Raw genomic sequence first — 26184 nt, 5'->3', positions numbered from 1 at the left:
TCCCTGCCTAAGCGCTTCTGGCCCTGGAGTATGTCAAAGAACTACAGAGTGTTGCACTGTGAACTGCAATACAGCGGTGATTTCACAGCCCAGACAGAGCCAGGAAATAATTTTGCGCAAGCCTGCTGTAACACTTAGCTGGCTGTGTACGAATTTGGAGAACTACTACACCCAGCACAGACCCAGAACACTGAGGACAGTCACAGGCAGCCCAAATAGATTTTTTTCCCCAAATTCTTTTGCAAAGGCCCACTGCCTATATTCAATCAATATGTCTTCTGTCCCTGCCTAAGCGCTTCTGGCCCTGGAGTATTACTGCAGGGCGCAATGCTCTGCAAGGCCGATATAGCAAAAAAAAAAACAATGTGCAACACTGCAAAAAGCAGCCTCCACAGTACTGCACACGGTTAGATGTGGCCCTAAGAAGGACCGTTGGGGTTCTTGAAGCCTAAAATACTCCTAACACTCTCCCTATAGCAGCTCCGGCACCAACAGCACTTTCCCTCCTCTATGTCAGAACGCATCTGTGGCGAGCCGCGGGAGGGGCCGATTTATATACTCGGGTGACACCTGATCTCGCCAGCCACTCACTGCAGGGGGGTGGTATAGGGCTTGAACGTCGCAGGGGGAAGTTGTAATGCCTTTTCTGTCTTTCTATTGGCCAGAAAAGCGCGCTAACGTCTCAGAGATGAAAGTGAAAGTAACTCGAACATCGCGTGGTACTCGTTACGAGTAACGAGCATCTCGAACACGCTAATACTCGAACGAGTATCAAGCTCGGACGAGTACGTTCGCTCATCTCTAATGCTTGCTAATCCATGATACGTGCATTTCAATAATAAAAAGTGATCCAATGGTGCCAATGGCCAGCTGCCTTGAGTATGTACATAAACAATAACATTATTCCTGGCTATTATATGACTTCTATATTTTTTTCCCATTTTTCCCCTTTGCAAGGTGTACATTTTACTCTCAATCTTCTCCGGACTGGTGGGAGGAGCCTGCTGCTGTGTGTTTTATAGACTGTACATAGTGAACTGCACATTTTGCTCTGTAACGGTCTGCGACACACACAGGCATGATGTCTTCATGTGAGACTTTGCACGGCAAGACTGAGAGGGGGAGATGTGATTTCAGTAGCTAAAACCAAGTAAACAGTGACTTACTATTGGCTGCAGGCAGTGACTGTGTGGGTCTCTACTCTTCATTCTGCTCTCTGTACGGTTCAATGCGCACAATGACTCCTCCCCCTTAATCTCCTTCTCTGCCAGCGTGTCTAGTGGACGGCACACTAGGAGGAAGGGAGACCCCTGATGGCGAGCACTTTATAGTGATTTCTTTCAGCACAAAAACGAAATTTTCGATAAAGAGAATGGCAGATTTGCTAGTTATCACACTGGCAATCGTAAATGTACAAGTTGTTGGAAAAGTTAGGATAGGTCACTAATAGTTGATCGACACAGGACGGCAGCTCAGGATTCCCAACCATATTCTAATCGCTGAACTTTGTGTCCGTTTGGACAGCCCTGGAAGTAGATAGTGCTGTGTATATTGCAGTGGCCTGGTTTGGTACTGCAGGCACAGCTTTGATAGATTTTAGTGAGAGCAGTGCCTGTAGTACTGTAGTACAGCTCTGTCTGCATAAAATGACGCACCTGGCAATTGGCCGATAGTTCGGGATGGTGAGTGGCAGACCTCCACCACTTAACTATTGATGACCTATCGTGAGTATAGGTTGTCAGTAGTAAAAGTCTCTTTAGGCCTTGTTCACACGGGTGACACGGCATCACCGTGAGAAAATCGCATCAATATCGCTGCGGTTTCTTGCGGTGACACCGCGATTTTGTAGCACCACATCCAAGGATTTTCGGGTTGGGGAAGTGGGAGGCTTGAAATATAAGCCTTCTCCCAAAAATAACAGTAGCTGGAGAAAAAAATAAATAGTATACATCACCTAGTAGCGCTGTCAGCCTGGCCCTATTTCTCTTCATCTCCTGGCCAGGGATTGAAAAATCTCCGCCTCCTGGAAGCGCTGGCTTTGATTGGCTGACACTTAGCCAATCACACCCAGCACTCAATGAATGGCTGTGATTGGTTCATCGAGCGCTGGCTGTGATTGGTTGACACTTAGTCAATCACAGTCAGTGAATTTTTCAATTCCTGGCCAGAAGATGATGATGAGAAACAGTACCGAGACTCGGGGAGAAGATGCGGCCGACTGACAGCGCTTCTAAGGTGATGTATACTGTTTTTAAAATTTTTTTCTTGGAGCCAAGGCTTAAATTTTGGCTTTGACAGTAGCATTTCCTACTGTCAAAAGTTGCATCACCCTGCACGAAGATCGTGCTTTCGTGCGATGCAACAAAGAGGAAGGCTCCATAGGGAAACATGGGCTACAAAGCCTCACGAGTTGCGGACATATCGTCGCACCCGCAAGGTTTTTGTGTCTGGTTGTTGCATGCTACAAAACAATCGTATGTGTGAAGTAACCCATAGGAAAGAACGGGCTTTACATACATGCGATTTGTCCCAACGCTACAAAATCGCGTGACTTTGTCGCCCGTGTGAACAAGGCCTTAAGGACACAATGATTTTTTTCTTTCTCCACTTTTCCAAACCCTCTAACTTTATTTTTCCATTGACATAGCCATATTGAGGGCTCGTTCAGTGTGGGGTGAGGTATAGTTTATTGATACCATTTTGAGGTTTGCATACTTTTAATACTTTTTGGGGGGTAAGAGGGTGAACTACTGCATACGATGAAGGTCATAAAAAATATTGCAGAGGTGCTGCCTTTTTTCTGTGGGTTGGTACAATTGTGATAGCAAGGCTTTAGGTTTGATATGTCTTTAGATTTTTACACAATAAACACCTTCTTTTTTTTTTCCTTTTCAATAAAAATAATTTGTTTTTGGCATGATGACCGGTAGTTTTTAGAAGTACCATTTTGTTGTTTTGAGATACATAAAACTTTTTGGATCACTCGATGCACGACTTTTTCATCAGAAACTTCATGCCGATCTGCACCGGAGGACACAAATGTGAACAGAGCCTTAGGCCCCCCCCGACACACGGGCGGAAATTCCGCGATGAGATTTCCTGTAGACTTTCTGCCCCTGGAAGCTGCCATAGGATTGGGTTAGAAAACGCAATCCTATGTAGACGGCCGTGGTTTGTCTGCGCGAAATCACGCGCAGAAAAAAAATAATCGCGGCATGCTCTATTTCTGGGTGGGGCTCATAGAGCCCCGCACAGAAATGTCACTCCCCGGCCGCCAGCTCCGGTCTGCGCATGCGTCAGCAGACGGCACATCAAAGAGCCAGAGCCACAGGAGCAGGTGAGTGCCGCGCTGGTTTCTGCCAGGTCTCGGGTCGGGTCCCGCTGCGAGAATTCTCGCAACCGGTTCCGACCCGGCTATCTGCAGACGGCCTTACTTGGATATTTTTTTGACCATTTTTTTTCTACCTTTTTTAAAATTAACCTGTAAGGGACTTTGAACCTACAATCCGATCAAGTAACACACCGTAATACTTCTGTAGTGCACTGTAGTATCTCTTAGGCCGCGTTCCCACGGGACAGAAATAACATTAAGGGTCACAAGCAGCAAGAAGCATTCTGCTATAAATGTTGTAGGGTGTTAATAGTACATATGGAGACTCTATTTGGGGCCCTTCATGATCACAGGGTCTTTTGCTGTGGGACTATTGGTGCTAAGCTGCAGTTAGAAGCATCATACGGTGCCCGCTGCAATCGGTAGCTGTCTGCTTGTTTTACTTTGTGACTGCAATCCTCCAGTACAAGAACCAATCTTTGCACAGAGATAATTGGTCTGAAACAGGAGCGGAGGGGAACTGTGCTTGAAATCTTAGGGTCCTTTTACACAAGCAGATCGATAAAAAAAAAAAAACGCCCCTAGAAGAAGTTGTCGTCTTCCTGCAAAACCCGCCCTGGAGTTAGATCCTTGATGTAACTGTAGATTATGAGCTGTGGTGTGATTAGATGAACAGTCTTGTCACCACAAGCCCCTAAAAGTGCTTACCCGTTGACCTATTGAAGGCTCTTGTGTGTAGTGACCTCTTCTTGTGTAGAGCTTGTTGACCACCAGATGCGTCTACGACACTGAGAAGAGATTGCACCCCGTTACCAGAGTGTGAGAGCGGCGCATTATTGGGATGTGAGAAGCTGTATGGTCGTATCCATGAATTGTCCCCTATCGGGCCGTTCTGACCAGACTCTTAAGAGGTGTTGGTACCAGTAGATGTGTGAGAGCACACAAGGTGACCGGGCTCAGGACCCCGACAGACCACCAGTAGACAGGAGTGTCTGACCAGAGTATTAGGAGGTGTTAGGACAAGTGGATGGAGGCACACAAGGTGATCGGGCTCAGGACCACTGACAGACCACCAGTAGAGACGAGTGTCTGACCAGATTGTTAGGAGGTGTTGGGACCAGTGGATGTGGGAGGGCATACAAGGTGACCGGGTGCAGGACGCCCCCTACAGACCACCAGCAGAGAGCAGCATCTGACCAGACTGTTAGGAGGTGTTGGGACCGTCTGGATGTGTGAGGGCACACAAGGTGACCGGGCTCAGGACCCCCCTACAGACCACCAGTAGAGAGGAGTGCCTGACCAGACTGTTGGGAGGTGTTGGGACCAGTGGATGTGTGAGGGCACACAAGGTGACCGGCCTCAGGACGCCCCGACAGACTACCAATGCAGAGGATCGTCTGATCATCCGACAAGCAGCTCCAACTATTTTGTTGTCTGCCATTCAGAGACAGGTGGCGCCATCGTTACACTCCTGTGTCTGTTGAAACCATTTCCAGGCACTTGGCTGTAGGACATTTGGCCTCATGGCATCCAATACATGTAGCATATACGGCCTTTAACCCCCACCGTCGCCTCCGTTTGCTTTTGTGTCATAAGCAACGAAATTGGACATTACAGAGCGTAACCACGTTGTCTTTAGTCATGAACCCGGGTTTAGTTTGGGCACTGACTTTGGCTGTAATTGTGGCTGGAGACCTCGAGGTGAGCACCTCTATCCTGCCTTTGATGTGTAGCGGCACACTGGCTCCTACTAGTGTGATGGTCTGAGTGGTATAACATACGACAGTCGGTCACCCTAGTAGTGGTACGAGGGACAATGACAGCTCAGCGATATGTTCAGGACATCCTGCAGCCACACGTGTTCCTCTCATGGCGGCTTACAAGAGGCAGCAGGATAATGCTCACCCGCACACACAAGGGGGTCACAGGAAGCCTCCACAAAATTGTCACACTTCCGTGGCTGCCCGGTCACCAAATTTATCACCAATACAACATGTATGGGACCATCTGGAATGTTAACTTTGCCAGCCTACAGATTTACATGATCTAGAGGCTCAGTCACAGCAAATGTAGAGTGTTATGCTGCAGGATACAATACAGAACCTGTATACCTTCATGCCTGCCCGTATCACATCTTACATCCACGCTAGAGGTGGTACAACAGGGTACTAGAGCCTCTATGCCCACCCGTATCACATCTTACATCCACGCTAGAGGTGGTACAACAGGGTACTAGAGCCTCCATGCCGGCCTGTATCACATCTTGTATCCAAGGTAGAGGTGGTACATCAGGGTACTAGAGCCTCCATGCCTGCCTGTATCACATCTTGTATCCAAGCTAGAGGCCGTATAACAGGGTACTAGAGCCTCCATTCCCACCCGTATCACATCTTGTATCCAAGGTAGAGGCGGTACAACAGGGTACTAGAGCCTCCATGCCCGCCCGTATCACATCTTGTATACAAGCTAGAGGCCGTACAACAGGGTACTAGAGCCTCCATTCCGACCTGTATCCCATCTTGTATCCAATTTAGAGGCAGTACAACAGGGTACTAGAGCCTCCATACCCGCCCGTATCACATCTTGTATACAAGCTAGAGCCTCCATTCCCACCCGTATCACATCTTGTATCCAAGCTAGAGGTGGTACACTAGGGTACTAGGGCCTCCATGCCCGCCCGTATAACATCTTGCATCCAAGCTAGAGGCAGTACAACAGGGTACTAGAGCCTCCATGCCTGCCCGTATCACATCTTGTACCCAAGCTGGAGGTGGTACAACAGGGTACTAGAGCCTCCATTCCCGTCTGTATCACATCTTGTACCCAAGCTAGAGGTGGTACAACAGGGTACTAGAGTCTCCATGCCAGCCTGTATCACATCTTGTATCCAAGATGGAGGTGGTACAACAGGATACTAGAGCCTCCATGCTGCCCGTATCACATCTCGTATCCAAGATGGAGGTGGTACAACAGGATACTAGAGCCTCTCTACAAGGGGTCAGTTGTCCCCAATAAGTTCTCCGTTTGCTCTGATATTGTAATCACTTACTTCTATCTATGTTACAATCACAGAAAACGTTTCAACCAATTCTGTCAACAACTTCTAGGTCTTTATTTTTTGACACTCAATGTATAACGAGTTGATCGCTGCCTTTTACATTGGCCAATGCAAATTTTATGGGGACAAACAATTGTTAATACGAAGGTTTGAACCCCAACCAGTTTGCATATTGTTGGCAGCACGTCCCGGGAGATATGCTGCCAACAAACTTATTTTTTTGGCTCACATAAAAGATGTGATCAACCTACAAACATGGCAATAATCAAGAAGGAACATTGATACGAACGTTCGTTTGGCTGATTGGTCTATGTATTAGGCCCTTTGCCCTCATAGCAAAAACAAACTTACAACATTTGTGAAGCTCTGGTTTTGGCCTTTTTCTACCCTGTGATTTGATGGAATGAAAAAAAAAAAAAAACCTTCCCGATCATCAGTGTGTCCCACCGTCCAGGCAAGATGTCGCTGATCCGTCATCTACTGATGGCCTCCTATAAAGAATAGGGCCTCTCCAAAGTTCTTCTGATCATGATGTAGCAGCGAATGGTGAGAGGGTTATGGAAATAAACACTGAGGTTTTTATTCTTGTGTTAGGTTAAGGCTGCACGGCGCCCTATATGAAGTCTCGGAAGTCATGTGACCAAAAATATGTGTGACTGGTGACTGTTCTAGAGGTGCGCCTTTGGAATTAAAAAAACAAAATGAACTGCAGGTAAGTCAGTCACACAATTTGCATTGCAGTCTATAATAGCAAAGTTGAGTACAACTTACAACCAGAAATCCGAAAGTTTTTTTTTTTTTTTTTTTTAACCACTGAGTTGTAGTCACAATGCAACCTTATGGGCAGTCACTAGGTGTTGCAGTACGTTACTGCGGTCTTCATATCACATGCAAAAGGTTGGCAAGTATCCCTAGCTTAAAGGGAGTGCACATGGACAGCAGTCTGAAAAGTCAGATTTTATCACTGTGCGTGAACCAGCAGACACTTGTGGAGCGGGTGGGTCTAAATATAAATATATATATATGTCTCCTCCAGCTCCCTCTCATCTCAGAGAACACCACCCCATAACTTAGTTTATGATGCTGCTTGGTTCGGTGTGGTAGGTTTTCTTTAAACTGGATGTCTCTACGACTTACCACACCCGACACACTTTCACCTGATAACTTATAGGGTGTGTTTATACTTTACAGATTTGCCACGGAGATCATCCCCATGGCAAATCCATTTTCCACTGTGAGAAATTGCAGTCAATCCGCAATGTGTGAACGCATCCATAATGTTCTTTCTTCTGGAGGGGCCTGAAGTAAGCCTGTCTGGCATGGAGAGGCGGTGTACCGTACAGCAGATAACACAAGACAGCCAATCGGTAGGGATCCTTGTTTATGCTATATTTATTATCATTTATGTGTCTCATTGTATCTCTCGTAGACTTGATGCCCCCCCCTCCCTTCCTTCTCTAGGTCATCCTTCAAGTGTTGACTCCTTGTAGACCAGATTCTGGGGTCTGTCACTTACCACAATGTGTTAATTAGGTATCAGATGCCTGGAGTGTATCCATCATTGCCAATACCCTCCTCCATGATCTTTGGAATCTTGTTACTATACAACAATCATTCCTTTTTTATAGCTCCATTGACTTGAGTAGGTGAATCTCACCACTGAGACCCCTACCAATCCCGTGACTCTCCTCACTTTGGGCTGACTCCATGCTCTGTAATCAGAAGGAGATTGGATTGGAACAGGGTTCGATCATGCATGATGCCACTGCATTAGTCCTCAGTGAGACTGCTGGAGATAGCTGAGTGTTGAACTTGCTGTTTCTGTTACCCCCATTGAAGATGAATGGCATGGCATTGCACATGCTTGACCGCCGCTCTATCCACTCTCTTCTTCACTGCGGGGCATGCAGTGAGCCCACAGGGAGCAGAAGAGGGGGTCATGAGATCCCCCGTTTTTGGGATCGGTGGTGAGACCCCCACTGATCAGACTTTTATCTCCTACCCTGTATACAAGAGATGAAAGTCAATTTTGGGATAACCCCTTTAAAGACAAATCCTCCCATTGACCCTGGTACAAACTCAGTCCCCTCACCCCCATTATCGCTACTGTAGCCCCCTTATCAGGTGCAGTGTTTTGTCAATGGCCATCGGCCAGTAATAAAATAACAAATCTCCAAAAACTTCAAGTGTTTACTCATAATTACAGGAGAGGGGTTATTAATTATCACCCCAGCAGAGTCAGTGAGAGAGCCAACCTGTTCAGCCCCTTTTACACGGGAGGACAGTCGGGCATTGATGCCATGCCACAGATAATTGTTCCTGTGCTTTTACACAGGGGCATTATCACTAGTGAATGGAGCCGGACCAGCCTGGCGATCGCTCCGGCCCACCCGCCTTCATTCATAGTAAACAGGCTGCCGATAGAAAAAAATGGCCTCTTTACAGTGGTAGACCAGCAATGCATTTATAGTTTTGTCTGAATGATCCGATCAGTGATTTATCGCTGATCGGTCTTTCACTGCAACAGTTCCCACTGCACAATTATAGTGCAAACTGCTCGATCTAATTAGCAATTTGCACGATAATCATCCGTGTAAAAGTGGCTTTAGATTGAGGTGCAAGTCACTTGTTTAACATAGCATTCATTCCTTGTAAGACTTCTCATTGTTGAATCAAATGTTTCTGCCAGTAGATGGGAGGGGCCTGCAGTAGCTGAAGGGGGTACACTTAGCTGGTTGCCAGTAGATGGGAAGAGCTTGCTGTAACTCAAGGGGGTACACTGAGCTGGCTGCCAGTAGATAGGAGGGGCTTGCTGTAACTGAATGGGGTACACTGAGCTGGCTGCCAGTAGATAGGAGGGGCCTGCTGTAACTGAATGGGGTACACTGAGTTGGCTGCCAGTAGATGGGAGGGGCCTGTTGTGTGCTAAAGGGGGTACACTGAGCTGGCTGCTACTAGATGGGAGGGGCCTGTTGTGTGCTGAACGGGGTAAACTGAGCTGGCTGCCAGTGGATGGGGGAGGCCTGCTGTATCTGAACAGGCTACACTGAGTTAGCTGCCAGTAGATGGGAGGGGTCTGTTGTTGCTGAAGGGGGTACACTGAGTTGGACTGGAGGGGGTACACTGAGCTGGCTGCCAGTAGATGGGAGGGGCCCGTTGTAGCTGAAGGGGGTACACTGAGCTGGACTGGAGGGGTTCACTGAGCTGGCTGCCAGTAGATGGAAGGCGCCTGTTGTAATTGAATGCAGTACACTGAGCTGGCTGCCTATAGATGGGAGGGGCCTGTTGTAATTGAAGGCAGTACACTGAGCTGGACTGGAGGGGGTACACTGAGCTGGCTGACTATAGATGGGAGGGGCCTGTTGTAATTGAAGGCGGTACACTGAGCTGGCTGCCTATAGATGGGAGGGGCATGTTAAACATGTCTAACAGTAGATAGAAGCGCTATGTTTCTTCTAGTAGGGGCCTACTGTGCATCTTCCAGTAGCTGGGATGGACAGATCCATATCTGGAGGAAACATCAGCGTTTTAAGACATGAATATATGATAATCTACACACGTGTGTACTAATTGCTTAGCGTCATCCTCATGGTCCAAGGAACCTACTGGAATTTAGAGGAGAGGGCTCTAAGAATTTTGGACTTTTATGGAACTTTAGAATGAAAATAGTTTTTTGTACTGGAGCTGTTAATCCCAGAAGAAATCAGTCACCAGTTTCTTGGACTGAAGTCATCATCTAATTAGGGCCTTATAGGTGGGTCATTGATTTGGGATGATGGGGTTATCTCTGGCATACCTTATGGAGGGTGATATTATTCATCCATCATGTTCAACCTTTATATACAGTAAAAATTAATCTATACTGAGAACATATATAAGCTAGATGAGGCCACAGTCCTCGAACGGCCTTGGGGATCAGAATGTCTCTTGCCCCAGACTCTCTAACTCATCCCCCTTGTCTCTCCCATCACTGGGAGGGAGGAGCATTTCACATTTCGGGCTCTGCATCCATACACGTTTCCCATGGATTCCTGGGCATCCGGGGAAGGGAGATAAGCACAAGAGCGATCCCACAGATGAAGAGTAGCACAAAAGCCGAGCAGGCGCAGGCGAAAGACCAGGAGTAGTAGTACTCAATCCACACCGTCTCCTTACTGTCAATCATCCGATGCACAGACTGACGAATGACCTCAGCCGAGATGATCATACACAGTCCTGCAAGACACAGCAGAATGTAGACAAAAGCATATGGAAATAACATGGAAAGATAAGAGCATTTAAGAGGGCAACCCCAGTGGAGTAATTACAGGTATGAGGAAACCCCAAGGATACTTCATGGCACCTGTAGATGTGGCTCCACGGGGGCTCCTGACCGTCTCTGGGATCTGTAGGGCATTCACTTACAGTCATGTAAGGCTTCCCTTAGCTGTGCTGCTTCTCAAAAAGATTCATGGGTCTCATGATCATTGATCAAACAGTGGCATTTTATTGGGTGTACAACGATCTACACATCGATCTCTACTTCAGGATGCTACATCTTACAGAACCTTACAAACAGGTAAGTAAAAATACTGAAATGGAAATCAAATGTCATCATCAGGGTTATCAGGTCAGCAACAACATTTAAAAAAAATTACAATTTTAGTTGCATGAAAAAATATTTTTTTCCTTGCAACGTTATTCTTCTTCTATGGGAGGTCTTGCAACTATATTTTTTTATTTTCTTGTACTTTCTTTTAATGTCTATGACTGCATCTCATCATTAATGAATTGTACTTTAACCCATCGACTTATGAAGGGACCCTTGGGCTTAAACCAACCTCAAATTCACCTAATGACTCCGATGATGGTTCCCATTTCAATACCTATACTTGCCTGTTTGTAGCGATTGGTGCCGTCTCAAATAGCGTAGATTATTGTGCCCTCAACAAAGTTCCCCAGATGATATTCCACCGCTTGATGAATGATCCTGAGGCCTGGGAATCTTTTTGAGGAGCAGCACAGTTGATGGAAGTCTTCAGTTTGGTTACCCAAAAGTATATGGCATAAGCGCCCGACAGCCCTTTGTTGAATAATGGAACGGCTGGAGATCTCATCCGGTCATCCGCCTCCATTCACAGTAGGCAGGAGTTGCGCAATCTCTGAACAACTCCTGTTTGCACTGAGTGTTCTGTTTCAATGAGCTGAAATGGAACTACTAGCGACTACTGAGTGACTTCTCGCTGTGATGGGGGCCATGTGTACACAGTCAGCCATAATAAGCACTCGTTGGAGCAATTATTTAGGAGACTATCACCCCATGTAAAGGTACCTTATATCGCTGATCATAGTGTGACACAGAGCAATGGTCTGCAGAGAGGTCAGTCTATCGCTATATGTTAGGAGGTAGAGGGAGTAGAGCAATGTTCTGCAGATTTCTTGAGCCCTCAGTGATATATTAATCTGCAGATTATTTCTCCTCTTCATATACTTGTCATTCAGCAACCTTCAAGGGATTTTCCCAGAACTCAAAATTGCTCCACAGCAACTCTGTTCTTCCTGGCTGCTGCTGACCAGGACATGTGACTGATACAGCCAATCAGTGGCCACTCAAGTGATCTTCTATAGCCAGTGATTGGCTGCAGCAGTCACATGTCCTGATCAGCAGCAATCAGGAAGAACAGAGCTGCTGTGGAGCAATTCGAAGGCTTATTCCCACGAGTATATATTGGCTGGGGTTTTCACGGCCAGCCAATGTACGCTTCCATCTAAACAGTTCCCCCCTTCCCTCCTCCACTCCTGAGTTTGCAATGGGAGGGGGTGGAGCAATGGGAGTGCTCTGTCCCAACCACTCCCATTGCTGGCTATGGACAATGGGCAGGGAGGGGCAGAACTAAGCTCTGCCCCACCCACTCCCATTGCAAACAACTCAGAGGGGAGGAGAGAAGCAGAGAGCCAATGAGGGGGAGGGACAGCCCTTAAGTTTTGGAAAAACCCTTTTAAAGTTCCTTTACATGGGGTGATTATCGCTGGAAACTGCTAATTCGGGTGATAGTCGTCCCATGTACAAGGGATGCCGATAGTGCACTGAGCAACATATTGACCATTTGTTGGAGTTGCTTGGTTTTTAGTTCGCCTAAAAACCAATTGACTGTCAGGCCGTGTAAACAGGAGTCACTCAATCTGTCTGCGACTGCCTGTTCACTGTGAATGGAGGTGGACGGGCCGCAACGATTTCTACCCACTCTGCCCTCATTTACAGAATGACTTTTACTCATATGTGAAAGCACAGGAGCGATAGTCGCTGGGTCAGCTGTTTGCCCTAATGCGTCCGACAGTTGTCCTGTGTAAAGGGACCTTGAGCTACAGATCTGTCATCCTTGTCATTAGTGATATATACTGTATACTCTGTAGGTCAGACGTATGGGCTATAATGTATTAGGTAATGATAGTGGCTGGTTCTCAGTATACTATGGTGATAGGTGTGATGGTATAGCATATCGGAAGGGAGAAGTGCGGACACTATGGGAATAACAGGTTATTATCATACTTTGTGTAATGGGACCCTTGTCCATTTATGTTGGTGTCCATAAATACTGGCCGTTGCCATTCTGTGGTCGGAGGACCCTTGGACTTACCTGAGAACACATAGAAGAGTCCGGCCGGCTTAAGTAGGTAATCCAGCTTCTGCTTGAATGAGAGTAGCGTGCACACAGTGCCCATGACCATAAAGCCGACCCCAATAATAGCAATGGCGGCCGCCGAAATGCTGTACTCTGCCAAAACAAGATATGTACGGCCATTAGCAAGTTCTTATCTGTGGAGACCCCTCCCCCATGACAATATAGGCAATATTCCTAGATCTGGCATAAAATACTGGGAGAAAAAACGCTGCATGCAGCGCTTATTTTTCCGTCCAAATGACGGGCAGCTGAGTGGAAAGCAGATGGACCCAATTATAAGTCAATGGGGTCTGCCCGGCGATGTTCGGCTCCATCCTAAAACAGAGGACTCCCTGGGGAGATGAAGGGAAGTGCCGGGGAGTCCTCTCATCCCTGCAATGAAGGGGAAACCCCCGGAGAGATGAAGGAAAGCTGCATGGCTTTCCCTCATCTCTCTCTCCAGCAGTGCATATTTTCAGTCCCTCTTGTTTGGCGTAGAAAGATCACAGCTGGAAAAATTGTTCGTTCAGATGATTTTCCACAGCTATAGTTGCACTTTTTTTGCGTGAATTCCACGCCCATGTGAATGAGCCTGTACTCTTTGTTAAGAAAATTGTAGATCAATGTATCAGTTAATTGTTTTTGCTATCAGATTGTAGACTCGGAATATATAGCATTTTACTAGTGTAACTAGTGAAGGGATTAAAACGAAACCTTTTCTATATACCAGTGAATGATAAGGGATAAAGTCAGACAGAAGATAAGAGTCTCCCAGACCCCCCTTTGCATACCTTCTCACTGAAATCAGAACAGTTTCTTTGTATATTATAGTTACACCTCAAAAGGTGCAACTTATCTTAAACATTTTAGTTGTACCCTATCATGTATTCCTATTAATCTTGGAGGTATGTACTTTTCCTGTGATGTCATTTATGGTATATAAATAAACCACATACAACTTTGAATACATTAGAAATCATTTGATACCGCAACAGGCTGGTGTGATTTGTATTTCTCCTATGGGCCCAGACTTCTACATGAGATCTGGGATTGTCTTCTCCTTGGTAAACACATAAATTCTCCTTACACTCTTATTTTATACTAGAAACACATGGACTGCCAAAATATGTACCACGTTTATGAGGAGGCGGTTTCCTCTTATTCTCCGCCTGGAGCATCTTACTCCACTGCTCAGGGAATGCTTCTAAGGCTCGGCTCACATCTGTGTCAGAGGCTCCATGTGGACCTTCCGACACAAATGTACACAAAATCCCAAATAAAATGGCGTAGTACGCTGCACTACTTTGTCCAGGAGGATGACGGGTGGCATTTCCTTTTTCTGTTAATGTGATGGAATAGGAAAATGGAATGCCAAATCCAATTGTGAACGCAGCCTCAATAAATATGGGCCATTGTGTTTTTAAAAAGTTGTTGAACTTTATCATTATAGAAAACCAGGGATGGGGTCCAAAATGATAGCCTGGTGTGGAGGTTATGTGGACTATGCCTGGCGGATTCGGTCTTTCATCATAGGAGGTGTAAATCCCTTTATAAACAGCTGAGAATCATTCACTTGCCCCAGTCATAAGCGCAGATCATGGCATCTTTCAGTATGGGCTCGTTAGGACATTCCTCCTTACAGTGTGGAATGATTATTACAGTCACCATTATGTGGCTTCGTCTTCCAGTCCCTTCCTTATGCCTCTTACATATAAGCCAAAACTACCACCCGTTGCCTGATCGTGCTGCAGCCCCATGCACCATACTGCCCTGCACCTTACCCCCTTGGGTCACTCTGCTCATCCTGTCGCCAATCCTTCTCCAACCCCTCGAAGGGGGGGTTTACAACAAATCCACTGGATCTGACAAAAGTCTGATAGGACCAGCACATATCCTAAGTTGCGGGCCCGACTACCCCAGATCGACTAACCCCCAGACAAGTGGTTGTTAGTACTTTGATATGAGACCCTTTGAACTCTTCTTAGTCCTCATCTGTTCTGCAATGCGATTGTTAACAATATTCCAAATTTCAGCCTCTCTAATGCCCTTTTACACAGGACTGACAGTTGTTTTAAACGACTACACAAGTGCTAACGTCATTGGTAAGGCTGTCAGCTGATGTCACCAGTAAGGTTGTCAGCTGATGTCACCAGTAAGGTTGTCAGCTGATGTCACCGGTAAGGTTGTCAGCTGATGTCACCGGTAAGGTTGTCAGCTGATGTCACTGGTAAGGTCGTCAGCTGATGTCACCGGTAAGGTCGTCAGCTGATGTCACTAAGGTCATCAGCTGATGTCACCGGTAAGGTTGTCAGCTGATGTCACCGGTAAGGTCGTCAGCTGATGTCACCGGTAAGGTCGTTAACGCTTGTGCAGAGCGTTACCTGAAAGACATCGCTGGCTTCTCGCTCAGCGCTTCACCTTCTTGATGAAGCGCTAAGCGAGGAGCGTTTACACACAACGAGAAGCAAGCAATAGTTTTCTCAAAAAACAGAACGAATAGTGAGCATTTTGTCGTGTTTATACTTAATGATTATCGCTCATATTCATTCGTTTGAACGAATTTCGAGCAATAATTGTTACGTATAAATGGGCCATAAGGCCGCTTTCACACCTGCGTTGGGTCAGCTCAGGGTTTCCGTCTCTCTGCTCTGTTTTTTAAAGGAGAGAACCTGTAATAAAACGGAAAAAAAGCTTCATTTTTTCCCCTCATTAATTTCAATGGGGTTTAAAAAAAAAACAAAAAACGGACAGTAAATGGAAAGGCTTCAGTTTGCTTCTATTCCGTCAGATTTAATTTTTTTCTTATGGATAAAACAACTCTGTAGACTGCGCTATTTTCAGGTCCAAAAAAATGGAAACCTAAGGGTGGTTTCACCCAGGGTGAGAAAATCACGCAATTTTTTGCTGATGCGATTTCATTCCCATCTGCGATGTTTTCACTGATGCGATGTTGAGAGAACAAAAAAATCGCAACGTGCTCTCTGAGTATCTTTCTGCGATGTGCGATTTTTTTTTATCTCCCATGTTTCCCTATGGAGCCTCCTTTTTATCGCATCGCAACGCAACAAACTTGTGTTGCGATGTGGTTTTAACATTTGAAAGTTTCATTGACTTTTGTGATAAAAGGTTATCGCGGGCGGCAGCAATGCGATATTATTCTAAAAAAAAAGCATTGCTGTTGCCTAAAAATCGCGGGAAGAAAGGCACGATTTTGCTGCGAATTCCTTGCGGCAAAATTGCGATCGCCCGTGTGAAACTAGCCTAATGGAAGCCTTTCTGTTTACTTTCTGTTGTTGTGAGTCCCCACAGGTGTAGAAGCAGCTGAAGTTCATTTATGTAATGTACACACACTCCAATCCCACTTCGCCCATGCGCCCTCCTGTCACTTTATCCTGCTGAACTTTGATATGTTCAGAGCCTCCCATATGCACCATTATGCCACCTGTACCTGTTCCAGCCCCTATATATTCCTTTTTATTCACTATCCCAGACCCACATACACTTACCTAAGGTACCCCAGATACTCACCTTTCTGAGTGGTGACTTGTAGGATCTCAGCATTTTCTCCTGAGGTGAAGTGCTTGAAGTATGAGCAATTAACATCTGTAAGAGAGAAAGCAGAGGGTCAGCTTCACATGGAGTCCACATATCAATACATTTAGTCACAGACCACATTGTTGGATGATAGGAATACTGCATTTTGGAAAGAATCCATGTACAGTGCCCCCTAGAGCACAAAAATGGCAACTACAGACATTCTCCCAAGTTGAACGTTGTTGGTTGTGTTGTTACAATATTGTTACACTTTCCAGGACTATATATGGACTTGTTTTGACTTTTCGTGGTTACTTTGTAGCAGCACCAGGTCCAACCCCGTAGCCTGAGCCAGAATGATATCCAGTGCTACAATCTGTCAATATCTAACCGTTCGCTCGCTTACACTGGAGGGAGCGAGGTTGGAGCGCACACCATCACTTTCACTGCTCCCAGCAGCTGCCGCATCCCAACACATTTCCTGCAGGTTTTCTGGTTCATTACTGCGATTCCTGGACTGTGGATCGCAGAAAACACGAGCCGTCGCATCACATCATGTCACTCCCGGCCGCCCCCTCCCCCAACAGATCAGCTTCCTTGCAATATTTTTAGCTTTTCCAAAGAGCAGATGAAAATAAGATCAAGTTCTAAGGAGGTTAAGGATGGGTTCACACTTCACCCAAATACTACACTGCAGAACCAGCCTTAGAATCCGCAGTGCAATCTGGGTGCCGATTCGGTGCGAATATAGCTGTGAATGTCCCTCTTTGCATAATGTATCGAAATCATGGTGGAAAGCCGCGGCATTTCCGCAACATATAGCGCATGCAACGGATTTGAAAATCCACAGTATGTGTAGAATCAACGGTGAATATTCTGTGATTTGCGATTTTTGTTAACGCTATGGAGCCTTCGTTTTATCGCAACGCACAGACTTGCGAGTTTCATGAGCTGCGTTTCTAACATTAGAAAGTCCTATTGTCTTTCTCACAAGAAAATTGTGCAAATAAAATACGCAAAAAAATTGCAAGCAGCAGCGATGTTTTTGTGAGAAAAAGCAGTGCTGACGCTCAAAAATTGCGTGAACAACTGCGATGAAACCAGACTCATACAGTGATAAAACTAATATGCGGTGGATTAAAATTCCACACTGTCTATTTCCTCACACATTTGTGCGTATTTTTCCCGCAGCGTGTGGACAAGATATTGCAAATCTCTCTATTTTGCAGGGTTTTTTTGTACGGAGGGTCCGCACAGAAAATCCATGGCGAATCCACCTCATGTAAACATGGTCTAAGGGTATATTCATACGCGCATGCTGCCACAGAACTCTTTATGCAGATTTCACCTGTTAAAACCGCGGCAGAGATCTATAACTATGAAGCCTGTTCATATGTTGCACAACACCCACCGCCCTGATAAAGAGGTCCAAATGTGGTCTTTTCTCTGCAGTTTTGCACTGTTTTCGCACATTCGCTTACATATTGCGCGCACATTTGCACACCCACCATAAACTTCTGTGGGACCCCTTGGTGTGCAAATGTGCACAAAATATTGCATGTTCCTACAAAACTACCCCTCCCGTCAGACACTGGTCTAATCTGGGATCTGGGAGCCAAAATGGCCCTCTGCCAAACCAAGTAAAGAGGCGACACGGAACAGGATCAGAGGATCCCAATATGGAATCTCGTACGGTCTTATGGGCAGCAGGTCCCTACTGAACAGGATGGAAGATGGGAGGGAGGAAGGCAGCAATACTATTAGAAATTGATTATAGTCTTATAACGGATAAACATGCATCCTACTAAATTAGAGCACGGGCTTTGGCGCATTTATATGTGATAGCGTACACAGAAGCAATATCTCCGCCTCTTGAAATAAATCCCTGTAACATAGTCCATTGCGGTTCTCGGTCACAACGTTACGCTGTTTGCTGACCATTACATTCCAACGCCTCCAGATGCTTCTTTAATACCATTATGTTATCGAGAAAAATCCATCTTCATTAGCAAAATATCAATTTACATTTGCCTGCCATCACTGGCGGGAATACCAGCTGCCTGGGGAAGAGGGGGAAGAATGATGCATGTTTCCTTTCATAGACTCCCCGTGTCCATTTACCACTACAGACTATGATTTGAGTTTTTTTGATTCTGGGAGTAATGGAACAGTGCCCCCGGAGGCTGAACTGCTGTATTACACTGTAAGTAAAATGCTGCAGTTAGGCCCCTTTCACACCTGCGCTTGGGCTTCTTCTTGGCTTTCTGTTTTGTCAGCTTCACACATCCATATGCACGAATACGTTCACCTCAGCAAGAAGTATTTATGTTGTTGAGATGGATTTGTGCGCGTGTCTGCACATAGTAATGTAATTATTGCGCATGCAGGGTGAGTGCACACAAGCGCGGCACACCCCTTCCGGGGATTAAAAGGCTATTTAGCCTAATGAGGTCCAGATGTGTTCTTTTTTTGCAGTTTTGCATAGTCTTTTACGCATCCTCTAGTGTATTTGCGCATCTCCCATAGACTCGTTTGCATAAAACACAGGAAGATAGAGCAGGTCCGACATTTTTCCATGTGTGCGGAATGCATGCGCAAAACACGTTCATGAGAACGAACCCACTGAAATGAAAAACATGCACAAATACGGTCGTTTCCAGAAGCCCTTTTTCTGATACTTCTTTGGAACAGAAAGACTGAACTTAAACGGATCCGTCTTTTTCCCATTAAAATCAATGATAGAAAAAAAAAACAGAAACGTTTTCATTTGAATCTGTTCCGTTTGACTTCCGTTTTTTGTTTTCACAGGACCAATATGAACCCCTTTGCTTAGTATCTATCATTATCACTTGGATCCTTTATAGCTTTATCCACATTGGAATTTTAAAGGATGGCCCACCTGTACTGACAGTCCTACCTGCGGTAAAGCCCCTGTACTGCTGGCAGGAAACCCTGTATATGCTTCACCATAATGATGTACTATAGCACCCATCTGCAATTACATCTCCAAGGGATCCATATAAAATCTATGTTAGGGTCCATTTACACCAAACTATTATCGTTTGAACAAGTGAACGATGTGAGAGCCACTCAGCAGCCGGTTTATACAGCAGATACATTGTTGGCTATTCAGACAAGAAGTCATTCAGTCATTCACATTCACTGTATAAGTGACTAAGAGCAGCTGAACAAGCGCTATTTAAGCGATAAATGAACGAGCCCAGAATGATTTTTATGCCTGCATAAAATGAACGACAAATGAAAAGTAGAATCCTAGAATGGTAGAGTTGGAAGGGACCTCCAGGGTCATCGGGTCCAACCCCCTGCTCAATGCAGGATTCACTAAATCATCCCAGACAGATATTTGTCCACCTTTGTTTGAACACTTCTATTCAAGGAGAACTCACCACCTCCTGTGGTAACCTGTTCCACTTATTGTTCACCCTCACTGTCTAATATCTAATCTGTGTCTCCTCCCTTTCAGTTTCATCCCATTGCTTCTAGTCTTTCCTTGTACAGATATTTGTAGACAGCTATTAAGTCTCCTCTCAGCCTAAACATTCCCAGATCCTTTAACCGTTCCTCATAAGACATGATTTGTAGACCACTCACCATCTTGGTAACTCTTCTCTGAATTTGCTCCCTTTTGTGAATAACGTTCTTAAATCGGGGTGCCCAGAACTGGACACAGTATTCCAGATGAGGTCTGACTAAGAAAGTGTAGAGGGGAATAATGACCTCACGTGATCTAGACTCTATGCTTCTCTTAATACATCCCAGAATTCTGTTTGCCGTTATTGCTGCTGCATCACACTGTTGACTCATGTTCAGCCTGTGATCTATTAGTATACCCAAGTCTTTTTCACATGTGCTGCTGCTTAGCCCAATTCCTCCCATTCTGTATGTGCATTTTTCATTTGTCTTGCCCAGATGTAGGACTTCGCATTTCTCCTTGTTAAATGCTATTTTGATAGTCGCTGCCCACTGTTCAAGCTTGTCTAGATCTTTTTGAATACTGTCCCTCTCTTCTTTAGTGTTAGCTATCCCTCCTAGCTTTGTGTAGTCAGCAAACTTGATCAGTTTCCCTTCAATTCCCTCCTCCAGATCATTTATAAAAATGTTGTACAACACTGGGCCTAGGACAGAGCCTTGTGTTTCCCCACTTGATACATTCTTCGACTTGGATGTGCAGCCATTTATGACCACTCTTTGAGTACAATCACTCAGCCAGTTGTGAATCCACCTACCAGTTGCCTTGTCGATCCCATATTTGGTCATTTTTTCAATAAGTATGGTATGAGATACTTTGTCAAATGCTTTACTGAAGTCATGATATACTATATCCACTGCATTTTCCTGATCAACCCAGTCAGTGATTCTGTCATAGAAGGAAATTAGTTTCATCTGGCATGACTTGTTTGTTACAAACCCATGCTGGCTCTGGGTAATTACTCCATTCTCATCCAAGTACTTACATACATGCTGTTTAAAAATGTGTTCATAGATCTTTCTCTGTTTAGAAGTCAGGCTCACAGGCCTGTAGTTTTCTGGGTCCACCTTCTTCCATCTTTTGAAGATAGGAACATTTGCCATTTTCCAATCTTCTGGGACTTCTTAAGAATTTTCAAATATCACAGCGAGTGATTTAGCAAGAATATCTGCTGCTTCTTTCCTTGTTTTTTGAACGAAAATCGTTCCATTGAAAAGGGCCTTTAAGTGGTTTAGTCACAGGCTGCTTGACGGAGCAGATAAAGTGAAGGAAAAAGAGTCCAACAAATATCCAGAAGACTGCGAAAATGACTCATGGCTGAATGTCAGACTGGTCATCAGGAATGGATCACCAAAATACTATGAAAAAACTTCCTCTCCACTATCACTAAAACTGACCTGCTGGTATTTCCACCCTCCACTAACTGACCTCCTCCTGACATCTCCATCTCAGTGTGTGGCGCCACCATAACTCCTAGACAACATGCCCGCTGCCTTGGGGTCATATTTGATTCTGATCTCTCTTTTACCCCCTACATCCAATCTCTGGCCCGAACATGTCAGCTGCACCTCAAGAACATTGCAAGAATCCGCTCTTTTCTCACTGTGGACACGCTAAAAACGCTTACTGTTGCCCTCATCCACTCCCGGCTCGATTATTGCAACTCGTTGCTGATCGGCCTCCCCTGCACCAGACTCTACCCTCTCCAATCCATCCTCAATGCGGCAGCCAGGCTCATCTTCCTGTCCAGCCGCTACTCGGACGCCTCTGCCCTGTGCCGGTCACTGCACTGGCTGCCCGTTAAATACAGAATTCAATTTAAACTCACCACCTTCATCCACAAAGCCCTCCACAGTGCAGCGTCCCCCTATATTGCCTCCCTCATCTCAATCCATCAACCAGCCCGGGCTCTCCACTCTGCTAACGAAACCAGATTGAGCGCCCCTTTAATTCGAACTTCTCATTCCCGCCTCCAAGACTTCTCCAGAGCAGCACCGGTCCTCTGGAACGCACTACCAAAGGCTACCCGAGCAATCCAGGACTCGCAGAACTTCTTCAGGGAGGCATACCGCATTCCCTAAACAAACCCCTCTGTACTCCGCCTGATAACATGCTCCCTGACCTACTGACTGCAATCCCTGCTAGCCATCATAAACCGCTCCTGCAGTCATACTGTTTCTGCCGTCACACGGCTAAATGTCTGACCATTGTCTATGTGTATATCACCCCTCACTCTCCACCTCACCATACAGTGCACATCTCCAGCCCCTTTACCTTCTGTATCACCCCATTACTTGTAGTATGTAAGCTCGTTGGAGCAGGACCCTCACCCCTATTGTTTCCATCAACTGATTACAATGTAACCGTGGTTCTGTAATGTTTGTACTTGTGTCTTTCTGTATCCCCTGTCTATGTAAGCGCTGCGGAATATGTTGGCGCTATACAAATAAAGTTTATTTATTTATTTATTTATTTTATCAAAGGGGACGCATTTAGTGTAACACTGGAAGGTATCATGAAAGGTGATCTAATCATACTCACAGATGAGATAATAAAAAGTGCATAAGTCGGATATTGGAATAATTTCACTGCTGACCTACAAACCCCATGAAGGAACTGCACCAGCAACGCCACGATTCTGCTATCTGATTTACGTTCTTTTTATTATCCCGTGAGTATGATGAATGAAGATTTTCTTTGCTGATACTTGTGGCGTAAGGGTAAGATTCCAAAGTGTGGTGAAGGCATTTCTGCTGAAGCCCCGCCAAGCAGTGGTGGCCAGTGGCCGCAGATTTTGTCAATATTGTTGCATTATCTGCAAAGGGAGGTTTCGGCTGCACTGTGGATCCTTAGGGCTCATTTAGACGACTGTATAACGGCCGGGTATTCATGCCCGGCTGATAAACGGTGTCCCTCTCTGCAGGGGGAGGAGGCGGGAAGAACCGGAGCAGTGCACTTAGCTCCTGCCCCCTCTCCGCCCCCGACACTATTTGAAAGGGGAGGGGTGGGGCGGAGCTAAGTCACATAAACTTAGCTCCACCTCTGTCCCGCCCCCCTCTCATTGCAAATAGTACAGGGGGGCGGAGAGGCCATGGAGAGGGGGCGGGAGCTCAGTGCACTGCTCCCAACTCTTCCAGCCTCCTCCCGCTGTAGAGAGGGACACTGCATATCTACCGGACGTCAATATACTTTTTTAGGGATTTTACTCATGTGGTGGTTTTACTGCCCTATTTTGTTTCCTTCAGCTACCAAAATTATTTTTACTGCATTTTTTTTTCCATGACACATAGGGAGAGTTTTTTAATATCTTTTTCACTGACTTTTTTTCCCTGTTTTTTAGTTTTATTGGGGGTAAAAAGCCAAAAAAACTGATTTTTTAAACATTTCTAGTTATTTTTTTAATATTAGTCTATTTACGTTAAAATAAAGTATGGGAACGGGTTGCTCATTTTGTTTCGGATGTTTTGATATATAATATGTATAGTTTTGGTTTACAGGGTAAACAGTTGCGAGGGGCGGAGAGGGAGCAGGAGCTCAGTACACTGCTCACGTCCCATCCCGCCTGTTCCCCTTGCAGAGAGGGGCAGCGTATATCGGCCGGGCGTGAAAAACCCCAACCTATATACGCCTGTCTGAATAAGCCCTTATGTATATATTGTTGTTGTATTCTGTAATTCTTATTTACTGATGTTTGTAATTATGTTTTTTACTATCTATGTCCCCATGGCGTCATAAAAAACTTCTGGTGGATATTCGCGTGCTTTTTTTTAACTCTTTCCCTTGGTAGCTGGTTCAACCATAGGAACCGCATCCGAAGGAGCCCCAGTTACAGGAAAAAATATCCCCTGTAGGAACATTAGTCACTGGCAGAGGTGATCAGGTTCTTCTGGGACCCTGTAGCTCTGCTGTAACAGGGATTCCCGGCGGTCACATGACCCCCCCAGCTCCTGTACTGGAAGTTACACTTCCACTTTCACTTTCTAGTACACAGCGCTCATTGAGCGCTGTGTACTCGGCGAAGGAGAAGACAGAAAGGGTTAAAAACCCCTCCTGCCTTGTCCTCCGGGTTATTAGCTGTCGCTAACAGCTGACAACCTGTCCTGCCTCTCTCTGATTGATTGCAGAGGCACGAAGCTTAAACCCCACTGTAATTTTACATACCGCTGAGCTTTAAGCCTGGGACCAGGCACCGTAAATTTACAGTGCTTGGTCCTAAACGGGTTAAACAGCGTTCGTTCAGTCCCTCTCATTCACTGGTACAGCGAACTGAATGACTACATGATCCTCTTAAAAAACAAACATAATCGTTCCGTGTAAAAGCTCACTTACGTTATCTCTGGATCTTATTTCCTAAATAGCAGCCATGTGCAGCTTGTAAATAGGAATGTAAGGTGTCTGAGGGCCCATTCACACTACATTAGGGCTCCGTTAGGGCTTTCTGTCTCTTTGTTCTGTTTTTGGAGTAGAGATCTGGAATTTCATGTTTTTTTAAAAAAAAAACAGAAAGCTAATGGAAAACTTTCAGTTTGCTTCCATTCTGTTGAGTTCAGTTTTCTTTTACTGAAAAAAATGGGATCGATGGGGAGAAAAACGGAAATGTTTATTTCCATTTTAATTCCATTTCTCTATTCCAAAAATGGAACAAAGAGACAGAAAGCCATAACGGAGCTATAACACAGGTGTGAATGGGCAGGCTCTTGTCAAGGGCATACCCTGATTGCACCATGAATGCATTTGTCGTTGCCTTTCCATGTATGACAGTGACTCCTGATAATGGGACCAGGTAGGAGTCCCGTACTCTATAAGGATCTTGTAGCAACAGGTGAGCTTTACAAAGCGCTTTATTGTGATATGAAGGCTGCCTATAGGGTGTTTAGCCATTAAGTGGGCCCAATGTAATTGGCCAAAGAGACAGGAAGAAATGCATATAAGTGTAGGGACTCACAAAAGACAAGGACCTTGACAAGGGCTTGTAAGCTTCTGTATTTTGGCCCAAATACTGACCAATACCTTGCATTTATCACTATCAATATATTTAACCTTATATGCTGGGGGAGCCTGGGGTGTCTATGCCAGTGTGGTTCACGTTTGTAGTTCAGGACAGCCTGCTGATATAACAATCACGTTACTCATAGGCTGTAAGCCTGTATGGTGCATCACACCTATCTATTGGCTTGTATCCTGCATCCATGTGCATTTTTGGTGATGGGCAGTCGCTCCTCCCCTTCTAGGGTGTCTATGGGTGGTTTTTAGTCAGTTGTTTGCACTTTTGCATTCTCCTCTATATGCACTTTGGAAGTTTGCATACTGGTTTTTATTCATCTTATCAGCTGCAGCATGTGGTTTTGCTTTCTGTGCTGGGGGAGCCCAGGGTGTCATTTGCTTGTGTATGGCACTTTGTCATGCTTCAGCCTGCTTTATCTCTATCTGTGGGCTGTGGATATGCATTCAGTGGTGCACATTTGACCTGTCACCTTAAAATTCTTTACCTACATGCGGGTGCAGCACTGAGTAGCCACACCCCTTTCTTGGGTTGGTCATGTGAGCGGTGTTCATAGTACCTTGCACCTACTTCTAGCTCCCCTATTTAGCATTTGACCTTTTTGCTTCCACTGGGAGGTTGTGTATCCTGCCTCCTTATCTGTGCCCTACTTCTATTTTTAGTAAGTCAATTTGGCCATACTCCCCTGTGATTTCGTAATTTTCTCCCTTTTTCTGTAACTTTCGCAATGGAGAATCAGGACCCAGAATATAACGACAAATCGCACTAGGTCACAGATCAATGTTTAGTATGGATAAGATCTGGAAAAACAAAGACTTAAGCATTACAACGAAATGCCGGATAGTCAACGCAATCATCTTCTCAATCACAACATATGACTGCGATGGTTGGACAGTGAACAAAATAGACCGAAGGAAGATTGTTGTCATCGAACTTTAGTGCCAGAGGAAATTCCTACAAATTCCTTGGACAGCCAAGATCACGAACCAAATGGTCTTGGACCGCATCAAATCAAAATTTTTAATGGAGGGCAAAATTACGAAACAGAGAGTCTCATTCTTCGGCCACATAATGCGAGTGTCGCAGCTTGTTCACCTGTCAACCTGCTACTATGCAGGCCACGGGTTA

General features: G+C 45.4%; 1 protein-coding gene across 2 annotated transcripts in view; it reads right to left on the bottom strand.

Annotated features, from left to right (window-relative positions):
- Nucleotides 1–8561: 8561 nt before the first annotated feature.
- Nucleotides 8562–26184, bottom strand: part of CACNG1 (calcium voltage-gated channel auxiliary subunit gamma 1) — an 88400-nt gene continuing 70777 nt past the window's right edge. The window contains exons 2-5 of one of the 2 annotated variants that reach the window (XR_010787601.1): nt 16559–16633; nt 13007–13144; nt 9359–10604; nt 8562–9304 (exon numbers count right to left, since the gene is read on the bottom strand). Coding sequence is in view for 1 of the 2 variants with exons in the window: in XM_066588236.1 (XP_066444333.1) it covers nt 10378–10604; nt 13007–13144; nt 16559–16633 (440 nt within the window). In the remaining variant the exon portion in view is untranslated. Of the gene's footprint in view, nt 10605–13006; nt 13145–16558; nt 16634–26184 lie in introns of both variants that reach the window. The other variant, XM_066588236.1, reaches the window with a different exon arrangement.

This window comes from Eleutherodactylus coqui, chromosome 13 (genome assembly GCF_035609145.1).
Source record: "Eleutherodactylus coqui strain aEleCoq1 chromosome 13, aEleCoq1.hap1, whole genome shotgun sequence".
Taxonomy (NCBI): Eukaryota; Metazoa; Chordata; class Amphibia; order Anura; family Eleutherodactylidae; genus Eleutherodactylus; species Eleutherodactylus coqui.
The sequence above is the reverse complement of the archived record's forward strand: the minus strand, read 5'-3'. Positions and strand labels throughout refer to the sequence as shown.